Raw genomic sequence first — 12659 nt, 5'->3', positions numbered from 1 at the left:
GACTTACTTGAAGTCATCCCAGGGCACAGCAGAAAGAGGTTTTGTGGTGACTTACTTGAAATCATCAGACAAGAAAAAAAAATTAACATTTAATGATTAAAAATAATTTTTTTCTAGAGATCTATAATTTTGTTCTCTGAGGTAATTTTAAAAACATTTTTCTTAAAAATAACAGTAAATAGTCAACCACATATGCTGTCATTTATTCATTCTAATATATACTGGCATTCAAAATAAAACCATAAGTCTAATCTGAAATAGTCTCAAAGAGGTTTATGAGCTTAAAAACAAGACAAAACAGAAAAACTTCTAGCTCAAGCCATTGTTCTTCTAGAATCAGCATAGGCTAGAAAAATAGGATAGTAGTCATGGCAATTGGTAGGTAACAGCAATTAGACATAGGAATGGCACCAGCAGTAAAACTGAATGCAGTTGTGGTGACCCAACCTGAACCCATGGCAAGACCCAGACAGTCTTGCTGGCTCATCCCTAAATGACCTCACTGCAGCACTGGGTGTTGCAGTATCCTAAGAACCAAAGTGATGAAATACATCTGTAAGCTCCCAGGGTAAAAAATCCCTACCATGGTGCATAAATCCATTGTCACAGAGTCCAACGCCAAATATCATTGCCTCTTCTCTGGTGCGGCAATCTCCCTGTTAACCAAAAAAGCACTGTGGGAGTTAATAGGCAACTAAAGGCTTTGTGGCAGCTTTGCTCCATTTAACATTCCCAGCACCAAATTCAGACAAAGCTTCGCTTATAAAGCATGCATTGCTTTATAAGACAGAATGCATCTAATTGTTACAAAACATTCAGTTGATTATGAAAACATTTTCTTTTGGCATTAAGTAAAACAAAGATTTAATATTTCTTGAGAAACAAACATACTTCATTGTACACAAAACTATGTAACAAAAATTTATTGCTACCATAAATGATGCCTGTTATTTCTTAGATTAGATTTCTTAGATTTTATATTCCAATTATGCAACAGGGAAATATCCTGTAAATTGACAACACTCTAATTAAACAATCATTATGTATGACCTCAGTCACTAACTATTCCCTTCCACCAAATGGCATTGCCCTGTGAGGACCCCTGAAGAAACCTATTAATCTACGATGACTTGTAAGACCTTACAAGTAAATCGTTTGGCTGAGCTAGCAAATACAAGCTTCTCTTTCATTATTTTGCCAAAAAAAAATCAGATCATTTAACTGAATCCAACAAAAGCGCCCAAAGCAACCTTTTTCTTTTGGTTTTCATTTAGAAAACACCTATTTTATGCCTTTAAGTATGGATCCATGGATATGAACATGCGTGTGTATGCGTGTGTGTGTGTGTGTGTGTGTGTGTGTGTGACCTTAGAGTTGTATTGTTACAGTTCAAGCAGCTTTTTTCTCACATATTATCTCATTTTTCCCCAGTCCTATCTTTTAGCACTTAGGTATGTTACCAAATCTACTCTCTCCTCTCTGGCTTCTATTCCATTTCTACTGTCAATACCTTCATATGGTGTTTCTTCTTCTCCCTTCTAAATTACCATAATTTTTTCTGGACTCTTTCTAACAATTAAACTATTTTTTTTTTAAGATGGAGTCTCACTCTGTTGCTCAGGCTGGAATGCAGTGGCTTGATCTCAGCTCACTGCAACGTCCGCCTCCCCGGTTCAAGCGATTCTCCCACCTCAGCCTCCCGAGTAGCTGAGACTGCAGGCGCATGCCACCACACCCGGCTAATTTTTGTATTTTTAGTAGAGACGGGCTTTCATCATGTTGGCCAGGCTGGTCTTGAACTCCTAACCTCAGGTGATCCACTCGCCTCAACCTCCCAAAGTGCTGGGATTACAGGCGTGAACCACTGTGCCTGGCCAGAATTAAACTTTCTTACACAGAAACTCGGTTCCAAAACTAAACAGACTGTTCTTTTAGAATCATAATGTATCAAAATTCTCTGTTGGGCTTTTAAAACTTTCCATATCTTGGTTTTATGCTATCTCTCCAGCTTCACTCTCCAAAGCTCAATATCATACCTCTTGCTGTAGGCAACTTGGCCTCCCTGCTGTTGCCTGAAGTCTGTGCTCGTTCTTCTCCTGCTTTCACTCATGTAATTGTTCATAGCTGCAATGCCCTTCTCTTTACCCTCCACTCACTCACCTTCTACCTGTCTATAAAGGAGCAAAATAAGGGTCCTACCTCATGCTGTGACAAATCCAACCCTCACTAATCCTCCTAAGAACTACTAAACACATAATCTGTAACTTCAGACTCTGCATCTGGCCCTCTTCAAAAATCGAGCTGTTTTGTAATTTTTATGCATTCATTCAAAAGATACTTATTTTTTTCTACATATTGTGCCAAGTGATAGAAAAAATATATTAAACCACTCAAGCACAAAATAATTCCCTGCTCTGAGGTAATGCAAATCTAGGGTAGGATTTGGTCATTAAAAGGTAAGTACTTTACTAATAACCAATTTAATCCATATTCCCAATGAGGCAGATATACCTGGGGATCTGGGACCACAGAAGGTGACCCTGAGCCTAGGCTAGAGGATCTGGCGAGGCTTCTTGGGGGAGATGACGCTGCAGCAGAGCTTTAGAGGGTACATGAAAATTAGCCCAATTGACCAACATCACTTCAAGGCAGAAATCATGATTGCTTCCTGCTTTGTTTGTGTATTCTATCATCAAAGCACTTGCTTGAACATTAAGCTTACAAGAAAAGCTTGTTTAATAATCACTGACATTTGATTGCTTTATTTGATTGATTATTCAAATGAAACACTGGCCAGACTAATATTATTGAACATAATGGTGTAAAAAACATAGCCTAACATGTTCTGGGTTTCCTATGCTTTTTTAAAATCCTCCTTGTGCCATATGCACCTGGTAAGCATTTAGAAAAAGCACAGTAAGACCTCATGGATGTGAAGAAGCAAGGCATTATTTAATTATGAACTATGAGTGATCCATACCCAAATCACAATGTACAGGAATTGAATGATGTTTTAAAGGTATATTACTGCACATGCCAAATAAGAATTTAACTTTGTGAAATAGGGTATTTTATTACAAACCATTATACTATAATAGAAGCAGCACAACAACAGTGAATGAAAAATGTATTCAGAAGAACACAACACTCATTTTGTCTTCCAAGATGACATCGCACAATATATTGCAGAATAAGAGAAAAACTATAGGCTCTAGAATATACTCCAATCATAGTAGAGCCAGTTTTTTTACTCTGTGTTCTAAAACCGTCCAAATCAATTCAGTGTCTCGGTCCATACTGGACATTCAATATTATCACTTCAGAGTCTTGGTAGAAAGAGACCCTTACATGAAAAACAAAAAACAAACAAACAAACAAACAAACAAAAACCTCTTCTTCATGTTAGATTAAGAACTTTAACTTGTTGTTCTCTTATCCTTCCATTACTATTTCTGCCTTTTCCAAGGCAGCCTATGTGGTCCTAATCAGAAGTTAAGCAATCAGAGTTGATTATGTTGATACTTACATTAGGATGTTTTACAATATCAGAATCATAAAGTTTCGGTGATAGAAAAGAGACAGCATGTACAGCTATTGCAGTAAGCAGTAAACAGTTGTAAAAACTAAAATCTATAGAGATTGAGTGACTTGTCTAAGTTCATATAACTAGTTACTAGCAGAGCTGGCATCAGACACTAGGTTGTGAGTCCCAGCCAATGCAATTTCTATTCTGTACAATTTCTGCAGACATTGTCATAATAAACCACGAAGAAAAACTGAAGAAAAAAAAATTGTGGCTGGGCGTGGTAGCTCACACCTGTAATCCGAGCCCTTTGGGAGGCTGAGGCAGGTGGATCACTTGAGGTCAGAGGTTCGAGCTGCCTGGCCAACACAGTGAAACCCTGTCTCTACTGAAAATACAAAAATTAGCCAGGTGTAGCGGTACACACCTGTAATCCCAGCTACTTGAGAAGCTGAGGCAGGAGAATTACTTGAACCCCAGAGGCGAAAGTTGCAGTGAGCCGAGATTGAGCCACTGCACTCCAGCCCAGGCAACCAAGTGAGACTCGTCTAAAAAAAAAAAAGGCAACTTGGCCATTTTTGAGCACCTTAATATATTCTTCTAATGTTAACCCTTGGAAAGTAAAAGTGCCAAAAAAAAAAAGTTGACACCTGATTTCCTGAGCTAGAACTTTAAAGGTTTACTCAGCATCAGTTTTTGCTTCAGATAAATTTTCTTTAAGTTTCTCATGTAATCAACACATCATACAAGTTCACATGAATTCTAGAACTGTATAATTTCTATGTGAAAGTCCAACTCCAATAATGAACATAGAAATCAATTCGAATGACACACATTGCCCACAGTGTTATGAAAGGCTCTGATGCTAGAAAAGCCACTGAAAATATAAATTGATGTTTTATCTAAAGGTAATTGTTTAGTTTCATCTAAAAACTTCTAAATGTAATAAATGTAAGTGCTATGAAATATAAAAATAGGTGTTCTTGAACAGCCTAAAAATAATATTAACTAATATAAATTATCAAAATATGTGTGTACAGATGAACCAAATGTGGATTAAGTATTAACAACTGAAACAAAAAATAAACATTTTATGACAAACTATCAACTATTATCTACTTGAAACAAAGAAAGCAAGCCACCCTTAAGAAAAAGTAAAGGTGTGTATGAAATTGACTCACATAGCTAAACATAGTGACTTGCATTTCAACCAAGCAATATCCCCTCCCCCAAAATAGTAAGTTCAGTTACAGTGGGTATCAGTTTTCTTCATCTTTTCTTTAATCAGTGAAACACATTTTATCATTTACTAGTTGATCTAGTATGATAAAACATTTAAATATTTGAATACCAATACTTAAACTTTTGAATATTGGCATAATTTATGGTTGAATGTCTCTTATGATGGACAGGATGCCCTAATTTGTTTTACTTATAAGCGAATGACATTTTCTCAATTCTAGCAGTCAGCATCTAAATCTTGAGAAGCAGGTCAACAATAACAACAATAAATTCCTTTCTTTTTTAAAATGGACACAGGCAGACATTAAAGTTCATTATCAAAACACAATTATTTTCTAAAAAGGAAAAAGGCACAGGGAGATTAGAATAACTTGCTAGCATTAATAAACAGATACTTTAAAACAAAGTGTAAAAAACATAAAAATATTTTAGTAAATGAGCATAGCTATTCTTCAGATTCTCAAATTAGTGTTTTTTGATGGATCATCTGATATTTTAAAAATAGGAACATCTTCCTTTTGAGAAACAGGATAACACAAAAGTGAAGTTTGAGGACTCTAAAATCGATCATCTAGGTTCAAATCCTAACTCTGCTTCCTATTAGTTGTATGTACTTCTTTTTTTAAATGCCTGCTACAGATGAAAAAGAATAAAGGTCCTAATTCACACACTCAGAGTTTAAAGCAGCAGCAAGTGAAACTCAGCAACTTCTATTTGTCTATTTACCTGTGCAATTAACCAGTCTATCAGTTTGTTGGCCATGACCACAGATTTGTAGGTCCTTAAATGGTAATCTTTATCTCTATAAAGGAAAAAATAAAAACAAACAAAGAAAAAACAAAAATTAAGCAAGAGGATAGGTAAGCACAAGAAAATATTTTCATTTAGTATCAATATGCAACAGAAAAGTTTACCACTATAACCTGAGTTAGTTGCCCAAATTACATGCAAATAAGAGAAGTTTATTACGCATGTAGAACACCTGAAAAATCCTCCACCAGCTTATACCAAGGGAAGAGACTCACAATGTTACCAAAACAGGACATCTCTTCTTTCACATTGTCTTATATCCAAATAGATTATTACTGCTATATTAGCTGGAAATATAGTAAGTCCACACTTAACATTGTGGATAGGTTCTTGGAAACTGTGACTTTAAGTGAAATGAAATACTGGATGCTGTCGGAACTTAACTCTTATTTATATCAATTAGCCTATGGCAAAATTGGTTTCATTATATGTCATTTCACTTAAAGTTGCAGGTTCCAGGAACCTATTGATGACATTAAGTGAGAACTTACTGTACATCGTATTAATAAAATAATAAAATAGAATTTCTTTAAATCACAATAATTATACTAAAAATCTCAAAATCTGTAGAGTAAAGAAACGCCTTTTATTCCTGCTCCTGAATGCTCCAGGAAGGCTGGATTTGCACTACAGTATTATTCTCACAGCTCTGCTCTAGTGGAAAACAAGCAGGTATGTCCTGAAGTAGACACACTGAGAACCTGTTATTCTTTTTGCCTGATTAGATCATGGACATAGTGATACTACATCCCCAGAGAACCAAGAGGATCAACTGGCTCTCCACCTCAGACTCTCCGTTCAGTAGATTTCCCAGAACTGAGAAACCATTCAAAGTTCTGTTAGATACCAACCAAATTTCATGATCAGAACTGAATACCCAAGGGCAGAAACCTATAATTCATTTATTTTCCAGACCTGGATCATAAAAAAATGAAAAAGTGGCAGTCTTTATAAAATGTCAAAAATTCTAAACTGCAAAAGACTTGAAGTGACTAATAATTACTAGCTATATTCATTGTTCTTTAAATCTATCTCCATGTTTCTGACACCTCATCACCCATTTCATCTTGTTTTCCATAAGCATCGTAAGAAGAAAAAGCGTAGTCTATTACAGACCACATGCAAGTCTACGGCTCTTCATGCTAAGTAACTTTTCTTTTTATAAGCTGAGTTCACACATATTAAAAGCCTGACTATCATACATTCCTTCTGTTTTATGGTTTTTTCCCATAAATTCTCTCTTGACAACTCAAAAACAATTGTCATTTTTAGCCAAAGAAAAATTCCTTATCAGCTCTTACAGATGCAGCTTTCTTGATAAGAAATCTCATATGACTAAAATATATTTTCAGAACACATTTTTGCCCATATAAAACCTACATATACACAGGTTACATGGTACATTAAACATTATTGTTTTATCTTAGTTTAGCAGAAAAGAATATTTAAGTACCCAATTGCTATTAAGTACTTAATATCAAGTTATCCAAAATATTTATGGGTATCTGTGAAAGAATTATGGCAGAGTCAACAAATATTTATTCTTTTTCATCTTTTTCCACTTTGTGAAGTCTACTTGTGAAAGTAAATAGGGCACTTTCAGGATTGTGGGTAAGATCCTGGTTTCTCCTCCAGGACCTGCAACAGCGTATTCTCTTTGCAGTATAAGTGGGCATTCCAATATACTTAGCAATATCTGCAATCTTTATTTTTTTAAGCTTCACATTTTCTTGGAATTACAAACCAAAGTGAAAAATAGAAACACTAAACATTTGGATTTTATAGCCAAGATTGAAAAGCATTTTTATTTATTTTGAAAACGGTACAGGCATATTTTGTTGCGGACTATGATTTAGTCAGTAAATTCCAAATAATATCTGACCATTTCAAATTAGTTTAACATTCTATCAGTTAAGGTATATCAGTGTATATTGCAAAAGTACAATTTCCTGAAGATCTACTCTGTTAGTAATCATAATACAAACCTCAAAGTTTTCTATTGCCTTTCTAAAGAGATAAACTAAAAATTAATCCTGATTCCTCTTTTAAAACAAGTGTGCCTCTTCAGAAGGAAAAACATGATAAAGAATAAAATTATAAAATTATACTTATTAACTTCAAAATAATTCTTAATTTCCAAGTACAAAATCTTTTCTTGGGAAAAAAGATTATGAGAAGAAAAATTATAAAATAAAATACATATTCAATATTTGATTATACAATTTAATGTAGAAAGTTAATATACAAGGAATAATAATGGTAAATATGTAAACAGTATTTCCAAATCCTCTCCCAATCAATCAACTATAATTTATTAAATATTAACTGAAAGTGGATTATTTCAAGTGTATAATTTACTATGAACTAATGGCAAAATAATTTTAGAAATCATAATAAAGAGTGGAAAACACTATATAATTAGAATCTTAAGAAAATGTAGGGATATTTTACAATAAATTATTCCTTAAAATAATATTTTAAAGTAAAGTGAAAAAAACCAAAATAAGCCAACAAGTTCTGGCTGAATAATATTTACCTAAAACATAGTACAAATATTTCCATTTAAGTTTCCCAGAACTTAAAAACCAGACTCACCTTATCACTGGAGTAAAAAGGCTATGAAGACGACAATATAATCTTACACCCTACGTAAAATAGAGATATATCAAAAACAAGTGAGATCACCCAAGGGACATTTCAATGAAATTTTGAAGTAACAAATTAATTCACTGTCAATATTTTAGAATCATCACAAAATCTAAACCAATTTAAAAATTATTCAAATATCATGATATATCATAAAAATAATATGATTTAAATCATTAAAGAATAGGATTAAAATTGTGCTATAAATTCCTCATATATGACATACACATATACAAAGATTTTTCTAAATTATGTTTCTTAAAATATAAAATTTCTAACATAAATTAAACAAAATATACCAACACAGTAATACATCTATAATACTTGTTCATCATATATCAACAAAGTATTAACTGTACAAAAAACTGACATTACAGTTATTTTACACATTTGTATTTTTTTTAATTCAAGTATTTTGACGACATGTTGCTACATGTAAAAGGGTTTTCCATGGATATAACCTGGTGAGTGATGCAGCAGTACTACTACCATTTAGAATTAGGTAAGAGAATGAGAAAACAATTGAACGTTAGAATTCTTGAAATACCAAAAATAAATAAAGAGGCTTGCTTGTATATATAGTCGAAGAATTTTCTAAACTAGAAAAATCTTTTATGTTTCTCAACTACCTTTTATCTTCTGAAGAATGACAACATGCATTCTACTATTGGAGAGGTTGTGGGAGAGGTCGTTACCTTTGAAATCACGTCCTGCATCTCATTTCTTGGATAAAATGTTCCATCATCATAGCGAAATCTATATAACATCTGTTCTGGTTTGAATTGATGTTTATCAGTAACTAAGAACATAGAAATACTATATTAAAATAACGATACTCTAAAAGGTGGCAGATAAACAGCAAATAAATTTATTAAATACTTATTCCCAAATACTAAAACTTTTAGTTTTACAAAAAGCATTTGCTTTTCTAACACAGCAATACCAATTGAGTATTTTAATAGCAAGATTCATGATAATATTTTATTTAAAATATTACAATTTCCATATAACGATTTGAGAAATAAACTGACATTTGCAACATTCAGCTAGCATAATATATGTATTTATATATGTACATGAGTATATAGTATGTATAAAGGTATACATAATGTGTACATTTATATAAATATATGATTTTGTGTTTTCTATTTCTTCACAATGCTACAAAGCTGAGCAAAAAGTGCCCCTCAAAGAGCAGATCCTCAAACTAGTGCATTGTGCTTTGATTCTCGGTCTTGGAAATGAATTTTACCACGTATCTGTTTTATCACACTGTGATCAGGCCAAGACCACACATACACCAATCTTGACCATTTATCCTGTGTTTGGACCTCCAGAGTAGCTTAAATCAATCTAGTATCTAACTGATGCCAAAATTGTAACTGTTCTTACATTAAGAATTGCTTTTTTACATGTCAGTTAATTTTTTTTCTTATTGGAAAACAAGACTGTTCATTCTTTATTACCATCCTCAAGATAAGACTCTCATATTAATAAAGACTCCTATTCCCAGGACCTGATGCCTTCACTGATGAATTCTACCAAATATTTAAAGAAGAATTAATGCCAATCCTTCTCAGACTGTTCCAAAAATAAAAGATAAAGGAACACTTCCAAAACTTATTTTACAAGGCCAGATATGAATACTACAAGAAAAGAAAATTACAGACCAATATCACTGATGAATATGGATGCCAAAATCCTAAACAAAATACTATCAAATCAAGTTCAATATCACAATAAAATGATCATATACCATGATCAAGTGGGATTTATCCTTGAGAACTAAGGGTGGTTCAACATATGCAAATGAATAATTATGACGCATCACATTAACAGAATAAAAGACAAAAATCATATGATGATCTCAATAGAAGCAGAAAAAGCATTAGTCAAAATTCAACATCCTTTCATAATGAAAGCTCTCAACAAATTTGGCATAGACAAAATGCACCTCAACATAATAAAGATCATATATGACAAGCCCACAGCTAACATAATACTCAATGGTCAAAAGCTGAAAGCTTTTTCTCTAGAATAAGACAAAGATGCCTACTTTCTCTACTTCTGTTCAACATAGTACAAGAAGTCCTAGCCAGAGCAATTAGGAGAGAAAAAGAAATAAAAGACATTCAATTGGAAAGAAGTAAAATTGTCTCTATTTGTAGATGGCATGAACTTATATATAGAAAACCATATAACTTCCACCAAAAACTAATTCAGTAAACTTGCAGGATACAAAGTCAACATTAAAAAAATCAGTAGTGTCTCCATATACTAACAATGTGCTATGGAAAAAAGAAATTTTAAAAATGATCGCATTTAAAAAGAATAAAAAAATAAGATGTAACACTTAGGAATAACACAAGAAGGTGAACGATCTGTACACTGAAAACTATAAACCATGAAAGAAATAATAAACTATAAACTATGAAAGAAATTAAAGAAAACACAAATAAATGGTAAGAAATCCCACGTTCATGGAAGGGAAGAATTAATATTGTTAAAATGTCCCTGCTACTCAAAGCTGTCTACAGATTCAATGTGATTTCTATCAAGATTCCAAAGGCATTTTTCGCAGAAATAGAAAAAATAATCCCAAAATCTGTGTAGAAGCACAAAAGACCCACAATAGCCAAAGCAACCTTGAACAAAAGGAACAAAGCTGAAGGCATGACATTACTGACTTCAGACTCTACTACAAAGCCACACTGATAAAAACAGCACGGTACTGGATAAAAGCAGACATATAGACCAATGGAACAGAATAGAGATCAGATCCCAGAAATAAATTCACGGATTTATGGTCATTGCTCTTCCACAAAGGTGCCAAGAACACACAATGGAGGAAGATAGTCTCTTCAATAAATGATGTTGGGAAAACTGGATATCTACATGCAAAATAATTAAATGGGACCCTTTATCTCACACCACATATAAAAATAAACTCAAATAGACTAAAGATTTAAACATATGATGTAACACTATAAAACTACTGGAAGAAAAGATTAGGGAACAGCTACTTGACATTTGTCTTGGCAATAATGTTTGGAGAGGACCCCAAAAGTACAGGCAACAAAAGCAAAAATAGACAAATAAAAATAGACAAATGCAATTGCATCAAAATTAAAAAGTGTATGCACAGCAACTGAAAGAATCAATAAAATTAAAAGACAATCTATGGAATAAGAAAAATATTTACAAACCATATATTCAGTAGGAGGCAAATATTCAAAACATATAAGAAATTAATTCAATGCAACACCAAAAATACAAATAACCCAATTAAAAATGGGTGAAGAACCTAAATAAATACTTCTCAAAAAAAAAGAAATAAAGATGGCTAACAGGCATATGAAAAGTTGTTCAACATCTCTAATCGTCAGGGAAATGCAAATCAAAACTATAATCAGATATAATCTCACACCTCTTAGGATGGCTATTATCAAAAAGACAGAAGTGTTGGTGAGGATGTGGAGAAAAGGAAACCCTTGTACACTGTTGGTGGAGATGTAAATTCATATAGCCATTTTGGAAAACAGTATGAAAGTTCCTCAAAAAGCTAAAAATAGAACTACCATATGATCCAGCAATTTTACTTCTGGGTGTGTAATTCAAAGGAAATAAAATCAATATGTCAAAGAGATATCTGTACCCCCATGTTCACTGCAGCATTACTCACAATAGCAAGATAAGAAATCAGCCTAAGTTTCCACGGATGGATGAATGGATACGTACAGAAAATATGATATAATGTATTCCGTACTTGAAAATTGCTAAGAGAGTAGATCTGAAATGTTCTCACCACAAAAAAGTGATAACTATGTGAAGCGATTAATACACTAATTAGCTTGATTGTGGTGATCATTTCACAATTTACACATATTTCAAAACATGTTGTATACCATAAATATTTGTCAATTATACCTCCATAAAGCTGGAGGGAAGGGGAGGAAATCTCCTACTAAGTCTCTACGCTTTCTCTTTTTCAGGCTAAGTTGTTTTATACACAGTCTAATAAAAAATGTCTGTTTTAGAAAGTAAAAACCTCAGAGTAAAAGTCAAAGAGTTTATATTTAAATATTTTCTTTACAGGGAATGCAACATTTGTAGAAGAGATAATTTGCTGCAAAGAGCTATATTTTTATGATTAGATGAAAGACTTTGACCTTTATTTTTTTGCTAGAAATGTTGAAAGAGGAAAGAAAGTTGTCAGAATTCTCATTAACTACATTTGATGCATCCAGAAGAAAGTCAAAAGACTTGTTAATACACATAAACACACACATACATATGTGAAGTTTCAGCTCTTTTACCCCAGCCTATTTAAACGTTCTACATGGCTTATGACCAAAAATTGTTTTTTTTAAAAAAGATAGACAATACAGCTTTTTGGTATCTTTTCCCCAAGCCAAGTCATACGTTAAAAAGCCTGTAT

The 12659-nt window shown here is 33.0% G+C and overlaps 1 protein-coding gene across 1 annotated transcript in view; it reads right to left on the bottom strand.

Moving 5' to 3' along the window:
- Positions 1–12659, bottom strand: part of PREX2 (phosphatidylinositol-3,4,5-trisphosphate dependent Rac exchange factor 2) — a 285119-nt gene that overhangs the window by 158915 nt on the left and 113545 nt on the right. The window contains exons 13-16 of the mRNA XM_063606803.1: positions 8917–9020; positions 8171–8220; positions 5492–5567; positions 584–656 (exon numbers count right to left, since the gene is read on the bottom strand). Of these exons, the coding sequence (XP_063462873.1) occupies positions 584–656; positions 5492–5567; positions 8171–8220; positions 8917–9020 (303 nt within the window). The remainder of the gene's footprint in view (positions 1–583; positions 657–5491; positions 5568–8170; positions 8221–8916; positions 9021–12659) is intronic.

The sequence above is a fragment of the Pan paniscus genome, chromosome 7, assembly GCF_029289425.2.
Source record: "Pan paniscus chromosome 7, NHGRI_mPanPan1-v2.0_pri, whole genome shotgun sequence".
Classification (NCBI taxonomy): Eukaryota; Metazoa; Chordata; class Mammalia; order Primates; family Hominidae; genus Pan; species Pan paniscus.
This window is presented reverse-complemented; position numbering and strand designations above follow the sequence as displayed.